The 24,140-nt window shown below is 35.7% G+C and overlaps 2 protein-coding genes across 3 annotated transcripts; one reads left to right on the forward strand and one right to left on the reverse strand.

Moving 5' to 3' along the window:
• Positions 1-2,477: 2,477 nt before the first annotated feature.
• On the forward strand, positions 2,478-3,848 carry LOC145225360 (uncharacterized). Its single transcript, XM_080092047.1, has 2 exons — positions 2,478-2,535; positions 3,314-3,848. Exons 1-2 carry the CDS (start codon positions 2,484-2,486, stop codon positions 3,727-3,729), a joined length of 468 nt encoding a protein of 155 aa, XP_079948173.1. The 5' UTR covers positions 2,478-2,483; the 3' UTR covers positions 3,730-3,848.
• Positions 3,849-13,254: 9,406 nt separating this feature from the next.
• On the reverse strand, positions 13,255-24,002 carry LOC145225445 (DNA repair protein complementing XP-C cells-like). Of its 2 annotated transcripts, XM_080092151.1 has the most exons (15): positions 23,793-24,002; positions 23,418-23,549; positions 23,009-23,154; positions 21,598-21,736; positions 20,504-20,638; positions 19,451-20,083; positions 19,277-19,345; positions 18,924-19,089; positions 18,315-18,394; positions 17,995-18,231; positions 16,996-17,229; positions 16,197-16,352; positions 15,592-15,761; positions 14,646-14,823; positions 13,255-14,138 (listed from the first exon to the last, which is right to left on the reverse strand). In XM_080092151.1, exons 1-15 carry the CDS (start codon positions 23,928-23,930, stop codon positions 13,962-13,964), a joined length of 2,790 nt encoding a protein of 929 aa, XP_079948277.1. In that variant the 5' UTR covers positions 23,931-24,002; the 3' UTR covers positions 13,255-13,961. The 2 variants fall into 2 exon arrangements, with proteins under 2 accessions (XP_079948277.1, XP_079948278.1); XM_080092152.1 differs by lacking the exon at positions 17,995-18,231.
• Between the last annotated feature and the right edge of the window lie 138 nt (positions 24,003-24,140).

The raw sequence follows: 24,140 nt of genomic DNA on the forward strand, positions 1-24,140 counted from the left end.
CTCGTTCCAAAATTACAAACTACATTTTCTTCAATCAAGGCTCGTCTTAAAGTGCATGACTTCAAACTAGATGGTCACAATGTTTCCATTTCAAACGGCAGTTTCTATTCGACAGCTTTCTTCTTGGTAGCGAGACGAGTTCTTTTCTTATACTTCCAGCTTTTGACTTTGCCAGTTCGCGCCTCCGTTGGCAAGATTTGTGTAAAGGTCTTCGCTCGTCTCTCCGCCCTACTGAAAACTCAACTATGTAATTTACCAGCAGTAAGATGTTCCTTTACCGGTACACATTTGTGGTACAGGCAAACAGTGGTGCCGTCCACCAAAGAGTTTCGAGTAAAAGTTTTTATTGTGTGCATGACCCAGTGCATGGAAATGAAAGGAATACATTTATCAAACAAACAAGAAATGACCCTTCATTTCCATTCAAATCGTGGACTTGACTTTTCATGGAAAGCCTACCAGCTTTTAGTTTCAAAAGATAACTTTGCAAAAACAAAATTTATTTTGAAAACTAAAAATCTTTTTGCTGAAGCATAAGCCGGCAAAAATCGAGGTATTCTTTTGCAATAGCTGGATTTTCAAAAGCATTTCCGATATGCCGCAAGAGTGCATAAATAACCACAACTTCAAGGAGGCTGATCTTGTCCAAAAAACTTGTTTTATTCTTGTGGAACGTTTGTGACCAAAACAGCACCAACACAAACTTACCTGAGACTCAAAAACAAAATTATAAAGTAACCAACCTCATATTTTCTTCTAACCCTCTCTAACGCCGTCAAGCCGCAAATCAGTTTTTCCCACATTACGTATTTAAGTGTTTTCTCCACCTAATAAATGTAGTTTCATGTAAGTTAATTTAATCTTAGGAGAAATTTCTACTTTTAAAACAAAATCTCACACTTCTTATGGAAAGTGGATCGACCTTACCTTTTTTTCTGCACTTGAGTGTTTTAATGTTCAAGAACCAATAGTTTCCTAATTATTCCAGTGTTCTTTGTGTTTTAAAAAATGTCTTGTAAAATGCATATAAAAAAGGTTTGGCAAGCGATATCGTTTTATAAATTTGCTATATTTTTTTAAAATTTGTTATCGTTTGCCAATAAACAAACGCTTATAATCAGAGGTGTCTTAAAAACTCAAAAAGGTTGGGTAAGGGCAAGCAGTTGGCCGAATGGGCTAATGCACTTAACCAATATGCAAACCCAAATAAAATTAATCAAGATTCGTAGTCGGGCGCATCTTGGGTTCAATCACTTGAAAAAAGGTTGTGATAATAGGGAAAGAGAGTTGTAAGTCGCCTTCGGGTTCGGGCTTCACTTAATTTGGGTCTGGCTTCACACTCGGCGCTATTTGTGTCTCATTTTTTTAGGTTTTGGGGAAATCGGTTTATTTTATTAAAGTTAGGTTCGGGAAGGATTTCAGACCCTAATTTTTGGCGCTGTTAACTAAACAAAATTACACGATAAAAAGTAAGACAAATTTCGAATTTAGTCAGAACCTCAATAGTCAGAACCGAACACCGTCGATTCTCTTACTTTTTGGTATAGTTTATAAGTCTAGCAACGTGAATGGTGTGACAGCGGATTTAAAAAAAAATTGTGCTTGTGAACCCCGTCAATTTTTTTATTAATTAACAGGGTCAATTTTATTTCATACAAATTCCAGATGTCAAATAAGAATAATAAATGTGCTTAACGAAGCAGCACAAAAAAACCGACAGGGACAAATGACCATCAATTAATGAACAGATTGTTTGCAATGAAAACGAAAGTTGATGTTGCAGCATTCATTAGCACGCGAAAAAGACTGCGGGAAGAAATGTAGATCGATGCGATATCTGTCGTTCGTTCGCATTGATCCTATTTTTTCTTTGGTGACAATGCAAAAATCCCATGCCATATGACCACAAATTAATCATGTCAATTTTTTTAATCTTATTTGGCTCATTGGTTTATCAAAAAGCCACTAAAATCAATACATTGTTCATCTTAAAATAAAATTAATATTTCTGTAACACTTATATCTGCTAACACTATATTACTAGCATCGATTGTATTAACCGAAAGCAAAGTAGAATTTTCCCCCTTTTGTCAGGCTAAACGTAGAATATTTTGAGTTGCGAAACAGGATAAAAAAAACGTGGGGGGGGAATAAAAGCGCTATTTCTGGATAAAACCCTTCTCTTTGCATATCATCAACTTAGTGCATAGACAGGCTTTTTGGCGTGAAAATGGTTGCCAAGCCATGTGGTGTTGTTTTAACTGTGTAGCATATAGTATTTTATTTAAAAATTTCAATATGAAAAACCCATGTTTTACATGGAAATTATATTAATGGCAAAACCTGCTGAGAGCTCAGAAGTATATTTCATCAACTATACTACTATGTTGTTATTTACTATTTCTGCTACAGGTAATATACAACCTAAAACAGAAAATAAATACATAACAATCTTGTGTTTTTGTGTTATAATCAATAGTAAAATGAGAATGCATACTTTGGAAGTGAGCCTGTTTCTTCTCTACGCTTTTGGAGGTAAGTAACATATTCTAAAATCTTACTAAAAGTAAATAACATTAAAGAAATGTCTTAATTTTGTCGTTTTATCAAATTTATCCGCGGTGTAATTCGGGAAAAGTAAAATCTTACAAGAATTTTGACACTTTGGATGTATCCATAATTTTTGAGTGTATGCTATGCTGGCTACGTTGTTCATGATTGTATACAGCACTGTATTTTTTTTTAAATGTGAAAATGTGTAAAAATACTAGCGTACAGTCAAGCGTTTTCCTTATAGCCAGCGACACGCATACAAACAGTAAAATTATGTCAAGACCCTTAGAAAGAAAATTGTCATCAATAAATTTTTATGCTTCCTTGAAAATTTTATCAACTGGATTAACAAGAGAATAAATTTTATCAACTGGATTAACAAGAGTAAGTGTATAGTATTTGCATGCTATGACTAAACTTGTAGCAAAGTTGATGTCTTTTGTATGCCACCATTAAAGGACGCACATTATATGCGAATGTATTTAGTAAAAACTAACTTTGGATGTTTCTGATTATTCAGTTGCTATTTGTTCAGATTTGATTGCAGTTTATCCTTTTTTGTGCTAAGCTATTTTTTTGCTGTACAAACTTGTGTCAGTGAATAATTTCATCGCCAGCTATTATTGGACCGCCAAATCTCTTTTTGTAGCGAACAGCAAAGCATCAAGATACAAATGTGTTCGACAATGCTTTCAGAAATGTTTTTCGCCTATTTTAACCCAATGCTTAATTTAAATAAACTCCCATTGTAACTTCACAGATATAGCCTACACCAAAAGCGTGGTTACAACATTCCCTGTCACCACAACTACGAGCGGAAAAGTCCATTCACCTGCTACCAGAACTACACAAAAATTTCAACCATCTGCTACTATTTCTATGGAAAAAGTGCAATCGCCTGTTACTGATTCTATGGAAACAGTTCAACCATCTGCTAATGTTTCTATGGAAACACTTCAACCATCTGCTAATGTTTCTATGGAAACAGTTCAACCATCTGCTAATGTTTCTATGGAAAAAGTTCAATCGCCTGTTACTATTTCTATTGAAAAGATTCAACCATCTGCTTTTATCGTTATCACAGATTCACCACCTTCTACTTCTTTGGGTATCGGATTGATAAACAGCAAATATGCAATAGTTTTAGGATTGCTATGTTCAGTTTTGTTTGTCTAAAACAGGCGTGGCCAACACGTCGATCGTCTGCTTTTGACCGGTCGATAGCCGCAAACTAAATTCTCCGCTACTAATCAAAACCTTGTTAATTGAAAAACAAATTAAATAATTATGTAAATGTCACTTTCTTTGTTGCGTAACTATTGTGATTTTGGCACCATATAATGTCGTAACAACTACAATGTTCGTCGTCACAACTTGAATGTTTGCAGTAACGAAGCAGTTGCAATTGATTGGGGAGATTTAAAAGTTTGCACTGATGAAAAATATGTACATAAGCGACGTTTTGATGTTGTATGAACTAGGTGATGCTTGGCATTAAAACTTATGACTATAAATATGTGGTAATTGTCAACCAAATCCCATGCAGAATGTGCGCTATTGCTTTATGTTAGTGGCAGCCTAAATTACTACTGATCAGTAGATCGTGTACAATTAGGAAAATTTTCGTCCATCTTAGCGACTAACAAGTTGGCCTCCCCTGGTCTAGAACACAAATAGTATTGCAAAGCATTTTTATAGGTTTTAAATTTGTGATAGTTTATGGTTTTGCCTTTCTGAATGAAGGTTGCAATGTGAAAAGATATCAGTTTAAGATCAATCCCATCTTTGTGTTTGGGTTGGCTCACACCAATGTACCTCAAAACAGAATCCAAATTAGCGCTTCCTTTTATCTGCGCTTCGTTTAACCGGCTTTCGAATGTCAGGTCGCATTATTAACGATACTCCGATGTTGGCATGAGCATTTGCCGAAACATTCGATTAATAAAGCATGGTCAATTTGGGCCGTTATTTACCTCATTAAACCTATCAACAGATCTGTGTATAGTGTTCCAAACTTCAAGGCCTTTGTAAATAACGATCTTTTATCCAGCAATTGTGAAATTGCTGTATATTTAAGAAGCGACGTTAAAACAAAAGAAGTGTTTCATTGTAGGTGTTTAAAGTTTAATGTAAACTATAGGAGTTTAATGTAAGAATTCAATCTGCCCGATCGGAATTTTAAAAAAATCGTCTTTACCACACAGGATAATTAAGAAAGCACTTTTTGAGTTGTGCTACCTACATCTCTTCGAAACATTCGGTTTGTAACATTCACAAGAAACTGACTCCCAAGTTGATTTTATTCAATGCTAATTGGCAAAAAATATGCTTAAAAACTTTTGTGTTGTGTAGTGTATTGTGTTTACAAATAAACTTAATCCTGCTTTTAATTCTCAACAATTTCAATGAAAACAATTTAAGAATCTTAAGCAGGACAGCAAAACACTTGTCAAGCATTTATATTTTACACCAGGAGAAACCCCCCAAAACCGTGGACCAAGATCTAAGTGGGTTGTGCCACTTTTAAACTTTAACATCGTTTATTTTCGTCTTGAACGGAGTTGTTAAACTTCCAAATTTAAGATTAGTAAAGTGGTTACCGACACAAATTTAGACCCAATGAAAAAATAGAACCAATGTAACGAATTTGATTAGCAAAAGAATTCGTTTCGGGAGTTTTTTCGGCAGAATAACCGTTGACGATTTGGAAAAGTCCAATAAAACAACTTAGGACACTGGTAAAACAAAATGTTTCCCAGATTTAATAGAGGCAAAAATACTGGCAGTGTTATTCCACACGATGGTGTAAAGAAATTAACGAAGAAAGATAGTAGCAATGAAAGTAAAAAGAATGGTGTTAAGAGTATAGACAAACATCCTGCACCAGTTGGCATTTAGCTGTCATTTTAAGCATTTAAACAGGAAAAATTTTTAACCTATAGAACCATTATTATAATTTTTATGTAAAAAAATCGAAAATCGAAAAATTCATGCTTTTTTCCTACACCCGCTGTTTTATTTTGGACACAAAATGGTGTCCATGAGGCTAATGGAGGCTCTATGTCATAGCAATGGTTGGACAACCCGTGTTTTATATAGACTTTGGTTTTGGCCGAACAAAACGTGAAATCAAGTATGCAGAGACTGTGTGAATTAACACATTGAAAAAATGCTCGTTCCAAAATTACAAACTACATTTTCTTCAATCAAGGCTCGTCTTAAAGTGCATGACTTCAAACTAGATGTTGTTTCCATTTCAAACGGCAGTTTCTCTTCGACAGACTTCTTCTTGGTAGCGCGACGAGTTCTTTTCTTGCCCTGTTCCTTTTTCTTGGCTTCTTCCAGCTTTTGACTTTGCCAGTTCGCGCCTCCGTTGGCAAGACTTGTGTAAAGGTCTTCGCTCGTCTCTCTGCCCTGCTGAAAACCCAACTATGTAACTTACCAGCAGTAAGATGTTCCTTTACCGGTAAACATTTGTGGAGTAGGCAAACATGCAGTAGTGCCGTCGACCAATGAGTTTCGAGTATAAGTTTTTATTGTGTGCATGACCCAATGCAGGGAAATGGAAGGAATACATTTAGCAAACAAACAAGAAATGACCCTTCATTTCCATTCAAATCGTGGACTTGAATTTTCATGGAAAGCCTAACAGCTTTTTGTTTCAAAAGAATACTTTGCAAACACAAAATTTATTTTGAAAACTAAAAATCTTTTTGCTGAAGCATAAGCCGGCAAAAATCGAGGTATTCTTCTGCAATAGCTGGATTTTCAAAAGGATTTCCGATATGCCGCAAGAGTGCATAAATAACCACAACTTCAAGGAGGCTGATCTTGTCCAAAAAACTTGTTTTATTCTAGTGGAACGTTTGTGACCAAAACAGCACCAACACAAACTTACCTGAGACTCAAAAACAAAATTATAAAGTAACCAACCTCATATTTTCTTCTAACCCTCTCTAACGCCGTCAAGCCGCAAATCAGTTTTTTCCACATTACGTATTTAAGTGTTTTCTCCACCTAATAAATGTAGTTTCATGTAAGTTAATTTAATCTTAGGAGAAATTTCTACTTTTAAAACAAAATCTCACACTTCTTATGGAAAGTTGATCGACCTTACCTTTTTTTCTGCACTTGGTGTTTTAATGTTCAAGAACCAATGGTTTCCTAATTATTCCAGTGTTCTTTGTGTTTTAAAAAATGTCTTGTAAAATGCATATAAAAAAGGTTTGGCAAGCGATATCGTTTTATAAATTTGCTATATTTTTTTAAAATTTGTTATCGTTTGCCAATAAACAAACGCTTATAATCAGAGGTGTCTTAAAAACTCAAAAAGGTTGGGTAAGGGCAAGCAGTTGGCCGAATGGGCTAATGCACTTAACCAATATGCAAACCCAAATAAAATTAATCAAGATTCGTAGTCGGGCGCATCTTGGGTTCAATCACTTGAAAAAAGGTTGTGATAATAGGGAAAGAGAGTTGTAAGTCGCCTTCGGGTTCGGGTTTCACTTAATTTGGGTCTGGCTTCACACTCGGCGCTATTTGTGTCTCATTTTTTTAGGTTTTGGGGAAATCGGTTTATTTTATTAAAGTTAGGTTCGGGAAGGATTTCAGACCCTAATTTTTGGCGCTGTTAACTAAAAAAAATTACACGATAAAAAGTAAGACAAATTTCGAATTTAGTCAGAACCTCAATAGTCAGAACCGAACACCGTCGATTCTCTTACTTTTTGGTATAGTTTATAAGTCTAGCAACGTGAATGGTGTGACAGCGGATTTAAAAAAAACTGTGCTTGTGAACCCCGTCAATTTTTTTATTAATTAACAGGGTCAATTTTATTTCATACAAATTACAGATGTCAAATAAGAATAATAAATGTGCTTAACGAAGCAGCACAAAAAAACGACAGGGACAAATGACCATCAATTAATGAACAGATTGTTTGCAATGAAAACGAAAGTTGATGTGGTCAATATTTGCAGCATTCATTAGCACGCGAAAAAGACTGCGGGAAGAAATGTAGATCGATGCGATATGTGTCGTTCGTTCGCATTTATCCTATTTTTTCTTTGGTGACAATGTAAAAATCTCATGCCATATGACCACAAATTAATCACGTCAATTTTTTTAATCTTATTTGGCTCATTGGTTTATCAAAAAAGCCACTAAAATCAATACAGATTGTTCATCTTAAAAAAATATTATTTTTGTAACACTTATATCTGCTAACACTATATTACTAGCATCGATTGTATTAACCGAAAGCAAAGTAGAATTTTCCCCCTTTTGTCAGGCTAAACGTAGAGTATTTTGAGTTGCGAAACAAGATAAAAAAACGTGTGGGGGGAATAAAAGCGCTATTTCTGGATAAACCCTTCTCTTTGCATATCATCAACTTAGTGCATAGACAGACTTTTTGGAGTGAAAATTGTTGTCAAGCCATGTGGTGCTGTTTTGAATGTGTTTCATAGAGTATTTTACTTAAAAATTTCAATATAGCAAAACCTATATTTTACATGGAAATTATATTAATGGCAAAACCTGCTGAGAGCTCAGAAGTATTTTTCATCAACTATACTATTCTGTTGTTATTTACTCTTTCTGCTAGAGGTAATATACAACCTAAAACAGAAAATAAAAACATAGCAACCTTGTGTTTTTGTGTTATAATCAAAAGTAAAATGAGAATGCATACTTTGGAAGTGAGCCTGTTTCTTCTCTACGCTTTTGGTGGTAAGCAACAATTTCTAAAATCTATATCTAAAAGTAAACAACATTAAAGAAATGCCTTAATTCTGTCTTTTTATCAAATTTATGCACGGTGTAATTCGGGAAAAGTAAAACCTTACAAGCATTTTGACACTTCGGATATGTACCATAATTTTTGAGTGTAGGCTATGCTGGCTAAGTTGTTTATGATTGTATACAGCAGTGTATTTTTTTTAAATGTGAAAATGTGTAAAAATACTAGCGTACAGTCAAGCGTTTTCCTTATAGCCAGTGACACGCATACAAACAGTAAAATTATGTCAAGACCTTTAGAAAGAAAATTGTCATTGATAAATTTTTATGCTTCCTTGTATGCATTTTGTGGAAAAACTTCACCAAGTTTATCCTTTTTTTCTTAATTACAGTTTTAGCAGCAAAACAGGAATGTGGAAAACGTGGCATCTCTTCGCACTGGAAACCAAATGTGGATTTCTGGCGCTTTTTGCCATAAGATATTTTCTTTTTTTAATACTGTTCAAACTAGGTGGCCGCTACTGCACACAAAAATGTTGGAACTTTTAACATGTTTTAGCACTTGGAACTTTTATTATTACTGTTTTGACATAACAAGTAAATTGGCACGCGGTACGACATTAGGGTGTTTTTGTCGTAATGATCAATTATATGATAAAGTGCCGGGTGATAAACTAACGCTCGCTTGATAAATTTGCCGGCCCCTTCCTTTACAACTTATTTGCAAGTAGGGATTGGTTTTGAAATAATTTGACCAGGGGGGCAATAGAGGATAAAAGCTTTTCTGTGCCGTAGTAAAATCGGCAAACTTAAATCAGGTAAATCTGCTCTGTTTAACATATTGCGCCTTGTAATTTGTTGTATTTTTAGGGTGCTCGTATCGTAGGCGGCAAGACAACAGATCCTGGGTCTTGGCCTTGGCAAGTTCGGCTGACAATTCATTTTAAATACAGTATTAGTACATATTTTTGCGGCGGTTCCATTGTAACCAAGAAATGGATTGTGACCGCTGCGCACTGCTTGACTAAAAAATCGTAAGTGTTAAGCGAGTAAGTGGTCTCTTAGCAAAAACTAGTTACAACTTACAAGTTAATGATACCCAAGTCGAACTTTGTACAGGGCTATCCCCGAGTCTATACGTATTATACCAGAAATGTAGTGCTGTTAGCACAGAACTGTTTGTTTAGCAAGTTCATTTAATTTTCTGTCGTAATTTCATCATAAGGCTACGAATTACTGCGGTATTTCAATAACTATTCACAATTGCAATAAACCGCAGTTTTAGTGGTTGGTTTTTGCGAGAGTTGTGCGGCAATATATTGGCTGCTTCAAGTGAAACATTCATTGAGTCACAGATATCTATTAAACAAAACATATGAATTAATGTTTGGGTGCTTGTTTATGTTGGTTCAAGATACACCTTATGGAGTATTAAGATAGAAGCTGGTCTTCACCAGGCTACTGCAAAAGGTGGAGTTCAAACTAGATTTTCAACAAAGCATGTCGTACACCCAAACTACGTTAGGTAAGGTTTTTTTTACCTCAGTGACCAAATTAAATGGTGGTGTAGTTTTAAAGGGTGAACCGCATTTTTTAAAATAATGTCTGCAGTTGGATATTTAAAGGAAGTCGCTCCCTTAAATTAATTAGTCACGCGAAAATCCGTTACGGACAGAAACACACAAATTATTTACGTTTTTTAACAGTCATTGTTTTCATTTTTAAACGTTAAAGTTTTTAACACAAAAATACAAAAAGCAATAATAGAGGCAATTTTTCGTCATGTTTTTCACAACTGTTACATTTGCAGTTTTGAAACAGACGACATTGCTTTGGTGAAACTAAGTTCTCCTCTCACATTTACATCCACTGTGAGCCCAATATGTCTTCCATCAAACAACCAAAACCCTGCTGCAACAGTTCGCAGAAAATGTTTTGCGACTGGGTGGGGTCGCACAGGTTAGTTACATTTTCAAGAACTAAATCATAAATTTGGGAAAGTAATAGCAGTGGTTGACTAAAAAGATCCGATTTACTATTAAAAAGATTTTACCTTATTTTGTTAAAAAAATGTATCTAGGCCTACGTATTTTTGTTTTCATTAAACCCTGTCCAAGTCTGCGATTTTCGCTTGTTGAACAGTCGCAGGAGGAAACAGTGCCGACTTTCTGAAACCAGCGTCAATGCGTATTGTTCCTAAATCCCGTTGCAGTAAGCTGTATTCGGATATCAAAGACACTCATATATGTGCAGGACGAGGAGGCAAGTCGACATGTAAAGTAAGTGTTGTAAAGACGTAATAGTAAAACCAGTTTTACATTCGATATCATTCAGACACAGCCCACAATGTACGCTATGAACTAAAATATAATAGCTGAAATCAAGACCAATTTCAATTTATATACCGTTTTTTGAGGTCAGTAACCACTGCAGACCGTTTAAAAACTTAATTTTTATCCCGGACCAAAAACAACAAATTTTCAATAATAAAAAATTATGTGATTCAATGAGAACCTTGAGCTTGTTAACCTAAAAAGTATGCGGCCCAGTAACGAATCCTCACGGACCACATACTACGGCTCTTTAAGCTTGCCGTACTGTACATTGTAACTAAGCAATATCGGCCTATACATATAGGCTACAAATGTTTTAAATAATGATACGAAATGTTGGAGTTATTTATTTGTTTTACGCATGCAGGGAGACTCAGGTGGGCCATTGGCGTGCAAGATAGGCGAAAATTGGTACTTAATGGGAATTACATCGTTTGGCAAATATTACTGCAACGTAACCTCAGTCTTCACAAGAACTTCTAAATACATCAATTGGATTAACAAGAGTAAGTGTATAGTATTTGGATGCTATGACTAAACTTGTAGCAAAGTTGATGTTTTTTGTATCCCACCATTAAAGGACGCACATTATATGCGAATGTATTTAGTGAAGTTGACTCTGAATGTTTCCTATTATCCAGTTGCTATTTGTTCAGATTTGATTGACTTTTACTGTATAAACTTGTGTCAGTGAATAATTTCATCACCAGCTATTATTGGACCGCCAAATCTCTTTTTGTAGCGAACAGCAAAGCATCAAAATACAAATGTGTTCGACAATGCTTTCAGAAATGTTTTTCGCCTATTTTAACCCAATGCTTAATTTAAACAAACCCCCATTGTCACTTCACAGATATAGCCTACACCAAAAACGTGGTTACAACATTCCCTGTCACCACAACAACGAGCGGAAAAGTCCATGCACCTGCTGCTAGACTACACAAAAATTTCAACCATCTGCTACTATTTCTATGGAAAAAGTGCAATCACCTGTTACTATTTCTATTGAAAAGATTCAACCACCTGCTATTATCGTTATCACAGATTCACCACCTTCTATTTCTTTGGGTATCGGATTGATAAACAGTAAATATGCAATAGTTTTAGGATTGCTGTGTTCAGTTTTGTTTGTCTAAAACAGGCGTGGCAAACACGTCGATCGTCTACTTTTGACTGGTCGATAGCCGTAAACTAAATTCTCCACTACTAATCAAAACCTTGTTAATTGAAAAACAAATTAAATAATTATGCAAATGTCACTTTCTTTGTTGCGTAACAATTGTGATTTTGGCACCATATAATGTCGTAACAACTACAATGTTTGTCATCACAACTTGAATGTTTGCAGTAACGAAGCAGTTGCAATTGATTGGGGAGATTTAAATGTTTGCACTGATGAAAAATATGTACATAAGCGACGTTTTGATGTTGTATGAACTAGGTGATGCTTGGCATTAAAACTTATGACTATAAATATGTGGTAATTGTCCATCAAATATCATGCCAAAATGTGCGTTATTGCTTTGTGATGTCAGGAAAATTTTCGTCGATCTTAGCGACTAACAAGTTGGCCACCCCTGGTCTGGAACATAGTATTGCAAAGCATTTTTATTGGTTTTAAATTTGTAATAGTTTATGGTTTTAAATTGGCCTTTCCAAATGAAGGTTGAAATGTGAAATGATACCAGTTTAAGATCAATGCCGCCTCTGTGTTTGGGTAGGCTAACACCAATGTACCTCAACACAGAATACAAATTATCGCTTCGTTTAACCGGCATGCAAATATCGAGTCGCATTATTAATGATATTTTAAAGTTGGCAAGAGCATTTGCCGAAACGTTTGATTAATAAAACATGTTCAATTTGGGCCGTTATTAAACCTATGAACAGATCGGCGTATGGTCGTCGAACTTCAGGGCCTTTGTAAAAACGATCTTTTGTCCAGCAGTTCTGAAATTGCTGTATATTTAAGAAGCGGCGTTAAAATAACGAATTGTTTTATTGTAGGTGTTTAAAGTTTAATGCAAGAATTTAATTAACCGTTTTTTTGGTTGTTCGATCGACATTTAAAAAAATGTCTTTACCACACAAGACAACAGACGAAGCACTTATAGAGTCGTGCTTTTAAATCTCTTGGAAAAAATCGTTTTGTAACATTCACAAGAAACAGGACTGCCAAGTTGATTTCATTTAATGCTCATCGGCAAAAAATATGCTTATGAAATTTTGTGTTGTGTAGTGTATTGTGTTTACAAATAAACTTAATCCTGCTTTTAATTCTCAACAATTTCAATCAAAAAAATTTAAGAATCTTTAGCAGGACAGAACACTTGTCAAGCATTTATATTTTAAACCAGGAGTCGGAAACTCCCCAAAACCGTGGACCAAGATCTAAGTGGGTTGTGCCACTTTTAAATTTTAACATCGTTTCTTTTCGTCTTGAACCGAGTAGTTAAACTTTAAATTTTGTAAAATGTTAACCGACACAAATTTTAGACCAAATGAAAAAATAGAACCAATGTAACGAATTTGATTAGCAAAAGGATTCGTTTCGTAAGTTTTTTTGGCAGAATAATCGTAGACGATTTGGAAAAAGTCCAATAAATTTTAAACAACTTAGGACACTGGTAAACCAAACATGTGCCAAGATTTAATAGAGACAAAAATACTGGCAGTGTTATTCCACACGATGGTGTAAAAAAATTAACGAAAAGGATAGCAGCAATGAAAGTAAAAAGAATGCTGTTAAGAGTATAAACAAACATCCTGCACCAGGTGGTTTTAGTTGTCATTTTTTACAAAAGGATTTAAAACGGACTTTTTTAAGCCAAGAAACCAATATGTGCAAGACTATAGGGATGGGCCGAGCCGAGCCAGAACCCGAGTACTCGGTACCGAGCAACGCTATTTTTGATGCTCGGTGCTCGGCCGAGCAGTTGCACAAACTTGACCCGAGCATTAAATTTGCATATTCATGCCCTGCTAACATACGTAACTAGTGTTCGAAAGGGTGTCTATGAACAAAAACAAATGATTTTTCAAATGTATTAGATGGTGGAAAAGCGCGTACTTCATGGGCTTGTACAGCTTATAATACACCGCTGGTGACGTAAGAGACCTTGCAGAGCAAGAACGTAGAAAGGGGATTTTTTGTGACGTCATAATGCACCGAGCACCGAGCATTAAAGTGAGAAGCTCGGTGCTCGACCAAACAGAACATTTGCAGTTTTGGCCCATCCCTACAAGACTATTTGGTCAAACATAAGACTTTCTTCTCAAAATGCAACTATTTGGCCAAACGATAGGACAGGACTTCTCCAAGTGCAGTTAAGTGGTCACATTGTTTCCATTTCAAACGGCAGTTTCTCCTCGACTGTTTTCTTCTTTGTAGCGCGACGAGTTCTTTTCTTGCCCTGTTCCTTTTTCTTGGCTTCTTCCAGTTTTTGACTTTGCCAATTTGCGCCTCCGTTTGCAAGACTTGTGTGAAGGTCTTGGCTTGACTCTTCGGCCTGCTAAAAACCCAACTATGTAACTTACCAGCAGAAAAAACATTCCTTTACCGGTACACATTTGTGGTACAGGCGCACAGTAGTGCCGTCGACCGAATAGTTTCGAGTAAAAGTTTTTATTGTGTACATGACCCACAGTGCAGGGGAAATGGAAGGAATACATTTATCAAACAAAAAAGAAATGACCATTTATTTCCGTTCAAATCGTGGGTTCATGGAAAGTCTGCCTGTTTTTAGTTTCAGAAGAATACTTTGCAAAAACAGAATTTATGTTGAAAATTATAAATCTGTTAGTTGAAGTATAAGCCAGAGAAAATGGAGGTATTTTTTCTGCAATAGTTAGATTTCCAAAAAGATTTCGGATATGCCCCAAGGGCGCATAAACCACTACTTCAAAGACGTCGATCATTTCCATAAAACTGTTTTTTGTTCTTGTGGAACGTTTGTGACCAAAACAGCACCAACACAACCTTACCTGAGAAGTAAAATCGAAATTAAGAAGTAACCAACCTCATATTTTCTTCTTACTCTCTCTAACGCCGTTAAGCCGCGAATTAGTTTTTTCCACATTCCATAAATTTTTTGTTCTCGTTTTTCCTTAGCCCTCTCAGCGGCATGAACTTGGTCTTCTTTCCAAGCCTCTTGCAAAATTTTTTCGTGTTCTTTGCACGCAACATACCCATCCAGTCTGAAGAAAAATCCGGTTAATAACATTGCGAATCCGGTTAATCGCATACCCGAATTGCCCAGCTTTTCATGCAATTACCCAGATTATGCATTGAACAAATAGCATTGGTTTGGAATAAAACGGATTAGGCCAGTGGCTCTCAAACTTTTTTGTTGTGACACACCAGAAAATAAAAGCAAATGTGAAATTTATTATTAAAATTGTGTTTATTGATACAACAACAAAACGCCACGAAACGGAACTATTCTGCGACGCCCATGGAAAATTTAAACGACGCACCAGGGCGTCGCGACGCACAGTTTGAGAACTACTGGATTAGACGTAGTTCAAAACAAGGGGAATGCGTCGGGTGTAGTTGAAAGGTCATGAGTACAATTAATACTTAACCTGTTAACTTTAAACCTTAAACACTGGAGAAGAACCAGGCTTCATAGTCAGATTATTATTGTTAACAGGGACTCAAATGCGTCAAGCTTTTTCCTGTTGCTGACATAAATACGGTTAATCGCATAGTCCGTTAAATTACATAGGGATAGTAAATTCCCAAACCTAGTCTTTTGTTGCAAAAAATGTCCGATTAAGCGCACAATCCGTTTATTTGTGGAAAAAACTTTGCAAATTGCTCATGCAATTAACCGAATTTGTCAGTATGTTCTCAAGTATTACGAGGCTACAGATTGAGATGTAACATGCAATAAAACGTTTAGCGATAAGCCATGTTGCGATTAACCGGATTCTGTGTCAATCAAAAACCCTTTTAGTACTTACACAGGATGTGGATAACCACTGTGAGTGTCAAAACCAACAATAGCAGGCGAAACATCAATGTTTAACTTCCGTGCTACTGTCTGTAAACCTGCCAACTGAAGATGTACACAACCAATAGGTAACATGCTTGGCTGAAATAAATCAACATTGCCAAAATCGTTGCGAGGAACCTAAGTAAAAAGCATAAAAGATGTCACTTTTCATAACTAACTTAATTTTTTTTTGGGAGACAAAATTACATTCACATACAGTGCAAAAAAACTATTTTTTTTCACAAAACGGTAGGTTGTTCCTGTAACAAAGAGATTTATTAAGTCGACAAAATTCTGTTTAATGCAGTTGCACTTTTACCAAAATATGTTAAACTGGCGTAAAAGTAGCGTGATAAACCATACAAAGCCATTTCATACACCAAACTAACGCCGAAAACTATCATTTAGCCTTAACCGTAACATGACGGATACGAAATGGATGAGGTTTAGTAAAAAACACTTTGAATACATGGTAGACAGTAGTTGCATAGTGTCGTTTTCTTGTTGCGACAACTGAAACGATTTCAAATAAACACACCAAATTGGTAACGACCAATGAGTTTTTACTTCTACCTTTCCGTCTTTTGCGACCGGTGGTTTGTAAGTTTCTGTTTGCCATTTACCAAACAATGGAAGAGATGGGGTGGCCGAGTCTCTGTTCAGTTTTTTATTCAAAAGAAATGAAGCCACCATCTTATATGGCTCCTCGCCCTCGCAAACTGACAGGGCCTAAAAAAAATGCAAGGAAGTATAGTATTGCAGTATTAGAATTTGAACAAATGTTTTTGTGAGGTAAAAAAGGCAGAAAAATTGAAACTTTGATGCATCAGAATACACACACATCGTGATTAAGAAGATTGATACAATTATTCGTTTTACTTTTTAAAATTTAGCAAGTTGATTTATTTTTTCGGCTTTCAAAAATGTACCGCAAAAGGCGTTAGAAACCACGAAAATCCTTGTTAAAAAAGAACGATTGTATCGGGATGCAAAAAAATAAAACACCTCAAAATGTAAATCCCAACAAATCAGCATTACATGACAGTACAATTTCTTTTTTGTTGTGTACTGTACAGGTTTCATTACCTCGACAAGTTTTAGAAAATATAAACACATCTCGATTAATCCGGACCCGTTTTAGACGAAGAAAAATCCGAATTACGAGAAGATCCAGATTAACCGGTGTTGATTAGTTCAAGTTATACAACATTACAAATCATTTATACCTAAAGTTTTGTCCGAATTAGGTGAAGATCCGGATTAATCGAATCCAGTTTATCGAGGTTTAAAGTGCAATTTTATCAACATACCCAAGTGCAGTTTCGCTTCAAATAAAACTGTGGCCATACAGGTAAAAAAATTAAACACCCACCGATTGTAGCCATTTTTCCCTGGTATGCAAAACATGTACAGAAGACCGTGGTAGTATTTCCTCTCCCCTCACAAATCCGATGACCGGAGTGTCTGGGGGGTAAATGGCCTCGTACTTTAAAAGGTGGCGTCGAATTACAAACAAAGGATGATCCTTAAAAGCGGCTATGCTAGTTGGAAGTGGTTGAGCCAAAAGATCCGACTCCAATTGTTTGTTTTCCTCATTGTCCATCGCCTTGAAACAAAACAACGAAATAAAAAAATACGTTGTGTATAGGGATGGGCCGAGTCGAGCCAGAACCCGAGTACTCGCTACCGAGTGCCGTTGTTTTTGATGCTCGGTACTCGGCGAAACTAGTGTTCGAAAGGGTATCCAAGAACAAAAAAGACATTTTTTCATTTTAATATGCGTTAAATACTTCTTGGGCCTGTACAGCTTAAGACACCTCTGGTGACGTAAGGGTCCTCGGAAAGCTACAAAACTAGTGTGAAATTGAGAATGTTTGTGACGTCACAATGCAGCGAGCACTAACGTGGGACCCTCGGTGTTCGACCAAACAAAACTTTTGCGGTTTTGGACCATACCTAGTGGTTTGTTCTGTTTATGTCATAGGTAGACGCACAACCCCTGAATGCGTTATGTTCCCCATGATCCGGGTCTGACTTTAATCTCGGCACCAAATAAGCGACATTTTCACACACTTTCAGGCCTAATTCAGTCTTTATTTTTACATTTTTGTGTTTTATTTGATTTTTTCACTTATGGAGAGTAAGGTGACTTCAGTTCGGGATCCACTAGGGTAGAGCGATACCACTTAAAATTCTTGGTCAGGAAAACTCAGGTGGCTGAGGCACGATTAGAACCTACAACCTTGTGAACTCGGAGAAACCACATGGACATCTTGACGACAATTGACTCCTGGTGACTACAAGGCCCATGTCACTCGCATAGAACAGTTTAAAAAACTTTGACATATCTATGGGTGGTATTATGCATTACCTTCTTTTTAGTTTTAAACATTTTCATTGTATTGTTCCACCAGTCGGATTCCACATAACTGATTCTCAACTTGCGAGTGGTTGTTAGCCAGCCCGACGCATATCTCGCTGTAACGTCCTTAATTGCTGAGTCATTATCAAAAGTTATGACGTAGTGCACAGGCTGTGTGGCCGATGACTCAGCTGATTTCGGGTCATTTATAATTTCACTGATACAATCAACATGAATCCAGCCAGTCTAAAAATAAACATCTGTAATTGGCTTTGTCTTTGTGATGCAGCACATTTACTTAATTTGTGTTTTTTGTTCCTATGTTTTACCTTTGGAATGTAAACTTCCAACCATTCGTTGTGTGTTTCCTTGCTTCGATTTGCCTTTGGTCTCATTGGTGATTTGGATTCTGTTACAAGATGGTATTTTATGATCGCAAGTTTGGAAATGTTTGTTTCAGGCTAAACTCAGTTAGCTTTCATACAAAAACATACATATTTCGCTTATATAAGCACCTTCAGTGTTTTGTAGTGATGGGACGAGTACCCGGTACTCGGTATCGATGCTCGTACTCGGTATCAAAATATTTTGCCTCCATTTTCGATACCAAAGGCTTGTTTACACTATAAGAATACTGGCAACTTTTTGCCAATATTTGCTTCAGACAGCACAAAACTCGGAAAAAGTTCCGCTAGGTTAGTTTTTTTCACTATTATGTGGAGATTACATTTTTCTATATGCTCTTGCATGTGTGTGTGCACACATGTATCCTAAAAGATGAACTAGCTGGTGATGTACAACTAAGTATAACGCTATATTTAAGTACTTGGTAATCGGTATCAATCAATACTCGCTTCAAAACCTGGTATCGTCCCATCACAAGTGTCATACTATGAATATTACTAATAAACAGCAAACAAACAATTACAAATACACACTTGTGCTAGAAACGCCCTGTTTTGTACTGGTTGGTGAAGATTTTGTTGCAGTGTTTGGTTTCAATGTGGAAGTCTTTGCTTTTCTTTTTCGTTTAGGCTCAATAAAGTCATCCTCACTTTCAGAGGAAGAAGGCTCATCAACTTCTGATGTCTCATCTTTATCTTTCTGTAGCACATTACATAAAAAACACTCTACACAATCACATACGACATTAACTGGATATCAAAATTGCTATTTCAGTAAAGTCATGATGCTTGGTGCATAAGGCAACTACATTCGATGTTACTTGCTTGACAAAGAAGGATTTGTATGTAACTTTAATCGCAAATCGTATACAAACCAAGCGAGTTACCTCCTCATGCTTTAACTTCCGTGTCCGAAGTCTCTTGCTTTTCGATGCGCCTTGCTTTTCCACATTATCCTAAATACAATTACAAACGAATCTTAATTTTATAAAAAAAGTACAGATAAAAGCTAGAAACCGTAATTTTTAACGCCAATAAAACACGAAGCATTAAAAATTTACCTCTGGAATTGAGTTTAGTTTTGTATCACTTCTATTTACACTTTCTTGTTTCATTTCCACTTTGGATTTCAAAATTTTGCTAATCTTTTTTGCTGGTGAAATGTCTCTTGTTGGCTTGATGTCTACAGGTTTAGTTTCATCAAAATCAGAGTCTGAATCAACATTTTCCAGTTTGTTAGTTTTTTGAGTTGCTTTTACACTGGACACATCACTCGGTTTAATGTTTTCCTTTTTTACCACAACTTTGGATTTTGACTTCATGATTTTGCTGATCTTTTTGGCTGGCGAAATGTCTCGCGATGGCCTCGTAATATCCACAGAATTAGTTTCTTCAAAATCAGAATCAGAGTCAGACTCGGAAAGGTCACTTTTAGTTTTTGCATTTTCTCTTTTACTTGCTGCAAATTTGTATTTTGATTTCACTACTTTAGCACTTGATTTCTTGCTGACACTGTTGTTGTTATTATTGTTCATTTTTGAGAGCTTTGCCTTTTCCGCTAAAATGGCAGCAGGTCGGTTTCTCGTTGAACGACGTAATTTTGGTTCAGGGTCGTTTGCTCCATCAACTTGAGGTATTTCAACTTTGTCTTCAACATCACTGCTTTTGTTTGATTTTTTCTTTTTAGAGTTGAACTGAAAAATGTAATAGAATGTTTGACAATAAACTAAATTCTAGCCATTTTTAGCAGTAAATTCTTATTAACAGTTTTATCAATTTGATTTTATTCAGGTTTTAACAGTGGTGGGATTCAAAAATTTTTGTCAGTCGGTTCTATCACAAAAGTCATATTTTTCAGCCGGTTCTGTTACAAAAAGGCCACTGACAGTAACCAGTAATGCCAACCGGTTCGCTGATCTTATCAAATTTCGTGAGGCGGTTCTTTTGAACCGGTGCGAACCGGCTGAATCCCACCACTGGTTTTAAACAACTTAGAAATTAACCTAGTATTTGTCATCTAGTTTTAGTCTTTTATTCATACAATTAGGTATTTACAAAAAATATTACTGTTTTGTGTAGTCTGATATGTGATTGGCAACAAAATAAAGCTGTACCTTTTCTACGAATTCTCTAATTTTTGTAGCCTTTTCAGCTAGTTGTTTAGCTGTTGGGGGCTTATAGGAGACTGGCTGTAAGGACATCACCAATCTGGCCTGTATACCTATGCATCGATACATTACAAGATGCAACTGCAAAAATAGTGGTTCGGTTAATATCAAAAATGTTAACAAGAAAAGTTTGCGCAAATGTGAACAATGTCGTTTTGCTGGAAATGGATTAACGAGTAACAAGCATTGTGGATCTTGGTGGTATAAGCAAAGCAATAATACATATGTACAACATAGCAGCCGCTATAATAACTGAAGGAATCCACTTTGTTGATCTGAAGAATCCTATTCCAGTGGCCAAAATGTCAGCAAAATTACAACTTCTTTAAAACAACAAGTGCATTTTATCTAGCACCACACCCATGGAACGATAATTTTATTAAATAGAAGACATGATGTTGTTTTGTTAAAATTATGTACTCCTACCTAGTTGAGCAATCAATGGAATGCACAATCATATAATAACATGAACTAAAACAGGGTTGTCCAACACGTGGCACACCAAGCATTTGTACATTTAGATGGTAACAGTAGGATTTGTCAAGCAATTACATTCGTTTCTAATGATTCTTCTTGGCCGTTATTTTAACTTCAGTAAAGATTATCAGTAGTAAAGTTACACAACCCACTAATTAAATTGTTCATTTTTTAAAAGAATTTAAGTTCTGTTGCAAACTATATGTATTTTGTGTTGCATAAACAGAATAAAAGGTTTCTGGAGTATCATAAACAAGTTTACTCGCATTTGACGACAATAGTTTTCTTCTAACAATTTAATAGGGTTCTACATATTGGCTAAAAATTCGGATTGAGCCCATACAGTTGAGACATTTAAGACATGGTTTGGAAAAAGTACCAAACGTTGGCACGCGAGTATATTTTAAAACCAAAATTGGCACGGAGCTGTGTTTGAGTTGGACACCCCTGAACTAAAACATTAAAACATGCTCCACAAAAAAACCTAATAAATATAAATTTACATGCTACAAATTAACTCTACCCAGTCTTATACAAAATGAGAAATTTTCTCACAAGCTTACCAGAATAAGATCAATTCTATTGCTAGCCATGCCACCTTCCAGAATGCTAATCAGGGCAGCTTTTTTGTCAGGCAGTTTTTGTAAATTGTTTTCAAATAACTCATTACCTCTATAATTGCTGTTGATCCACCTCATAAGCCTACAAAAAATAGAAATTTTGCAGAAAACATTTTGCACAAGGATTAACAACATTTTGAATTTGTTTACAATAGATAAAGCGACATGTTCAGAAGGTTACAAACACAAGTATAAATTTTAAATCTTTATTATTATTGTATTGATTGACAAGTAAGATAAAAAGTAAGGAAACAAGAATAGTTGTCTAAGGCAGGGGTCACCAAACTACGGCCCACGGGCCGGATCTGGAGGTCATTTTATCCGGCCTGTGACTACATTTTTTGGTTTGCCAAATCGTATTGATAACTTTGTAACATTCAAACATAATCTACTCCTAATGAAAGTTTTCCTGTCGCGATATGTAGAAAAATATTACCTAGTTTCATAGGATTAATCTACAACGCCCAGGATTGATCCAAAGACAGTTTGTTATGTCACAGACAAGACTACAAGTGTCAATTGTGCGTAAACAATAGCCTTCTTTTGTTACTTGTGACGTAATACACAAGCATTGCTCACAAGATGAGACGACCTACACAATTTAACAGTCGCATCACCAAATTACAAATGGGATTGTAGAAAAAACATCTCTTGGCACATCTAGAAAAATCGCCTTGTGGGGTAAGTTTGGAAAGAAGGCACTAGGACATGTAAACTAGGCGGCCCGCATGAATCATTTTAAAACTTATACAGCCCACAGTGAATAAAGTTTGATGACCGCTGGTCTAAGGCATCCACACTTCCATGTACTTAAGGGTGCACAACACATGTTGTATTGATTTAAAAATGCCATCGTGTGTTCAGTTTTTATGACTTAAAAAGATTTGAACTAAATGCATCCTTGTAGCTTGTGAGATGCATTTCTCAATTTATTTAGTGCTCTAGATCAAATTATAACTGCCAATGCAAAATACCACATGATGTTGTCAATTTAGTTAAAGTGCCGACATTTTGAACACAGCATGCCATTTAATTTGTTATCTCAAAGTGGTAATGGCTTCTCCTGCCAACTTTGCCATGCATGGTAGGGGTTGCTAAAATACTGTGAAGCATCAATGCATCACCTTTGGACTATACTAAGTTCAATATTAAAGGATGTATATATGCCATATGCTTAAAAAATACAGTGCATGGAATTGTTTTGGTTACTGAAGCCCAACACAAGAAGCAAATTAAGATATCAGTCTGCACAGATTTATTTTTCAGGACTCTTTTTCCGAACACCAAATCATTACAATACTTGTACCTTGATCTTAATACCAGATGCAAAGTAGTTAGCACCCTGCGATCTCACCTTGTTAGCTTTTCCATTGACAATTTTTTCGGCATGGTTTCAACAAACTCAACAGGCACAACTGACAAAGCAAATGATTGTAATTCATAGTCATTGCAGATCTTATTGGTTTGTATTCCAACACAAAGCAAGCAGAGCAAATGTGTCTTAAAAGGAATAAATATGTTTTAGTATTTAGAAACCCATGTCTATGTTTTGGAACAACTTTAATGACACATATTTATATTTGGTTTCCAAAAACAATTTTACCAAACAATTGATTTACGTAATAATCCATTGTTTGACCTGTGTAGAGAATTTGATCTTAACAACTATTGCTCAATTTTTTTGTTGTGCATAATATGCATTATACTTTTTTTATCAGGGGTTACGATTTTTTATTTAGTTTTAGATGTCTTAAATAACAAACCTGGTGCATTTTTTGATGAATTTCTTTTTTCCCCTTATTGTAGGCACGTTTGATAAGAGTTTCTAGCCATTCCTTAATTAGTTGTTTCTTTTTCTGTTGTTTTTTAACAACATCTGGCAAGTCGACTTCAATCTGTGAATATACATATTATTCAGGAAAATTGAAGGAACATTAAAATTGTAGCAGGATTGTCAGTTGTATATTTCAATGTCAGAAAATAATAATAAAAATAAACAAAATCATAGAACCTTAAAATAAAAATTTTTGAGCCACAAGCACTTGATACAAAGGTCAGTAAAAAAAACTATCAGGTTTAAATATAGCCATTCAAATTTGCTCAAAGAATATGTCAAAAATAGAGGTTTTTCTTCAAACCTCAACATCATTCTGTATGTCAACTTGTGATGTGTCCAAATTATTTTCTTCCACTTCTTCCCAGTCATCTTCTTCTTCACTACTTGCTGCCACTTCCTTGGATTTTGTGGATTTTGCTGAGCGTTTCTTTGCTGGCATTATTGTTTTTGCACCTACACTATTGGCAAAATAAACATTTTACGCTTTAAGTACAGAAAATACATATCACTCTTTAAGTAACTCTTGTAACCTCAAACAAGACGTAAATTTATCATTGATCACAATAAATGCGCAGAGCTTATAAACCAACATAGTAAACTCAGCGGTAACGACGCACGCAATTGTACCAGCAAGCTGCAATGCTCCCAA

The sequence above is a fragment of the Phallusia mammillata genome, chromosome 4 (genome assembly GCF_965637545.1).
Source record: "Phallusia mammillata chromosome 4, kaPhaMamm4.hap1.1, whole genome shotgun sequence".
Classification (NCBI taxonomy): Eukaryota; Metazoa; Chordata; class Ascidiacea; order Phlebobranchia; family Ascidiidae; genus Phallusia; species Phallusia mammillata.

Bases quoted from the DNA above. Each gene is read 5' to 3' on its own strand.
- LOC145225360 (XM_080092047.1), top strand. From the start codon at position 2,484: ATGAGAATGCATACTTTGGAAGTGAGCCTGTTTCTTCTCTACGCTTTT. The intron at 2,536-3,313 runs GTAAGTAACATA...GTAACTTCACAG, and splicing joins TCTTCTCTACGCTTTTGGAG to ATATAGCCTACACCAAAAGC.
- LOC145225445 (XM_080092151.1), bottom strand. From the start codon at position 23,930: ATGCCAGCAAAGAAACGCTCAGCAAAATCCACAAAATCCAAGGAAGTG. The intron at 20,639-21,597 runs GTAAGCTTGTGA...CTATTTTTGCAG, and splicing joins ATAGAATTGATCTTATTCTG to TTGCATCTTGTAATGTATCG. The intron at 18,395-18,923 runs GTGTGTATTTGT...ATCTTGTAACAG, and splicing joins ACAGGGCGTTTCTAGCACAA to AATCCAAATCACCAATGAGA.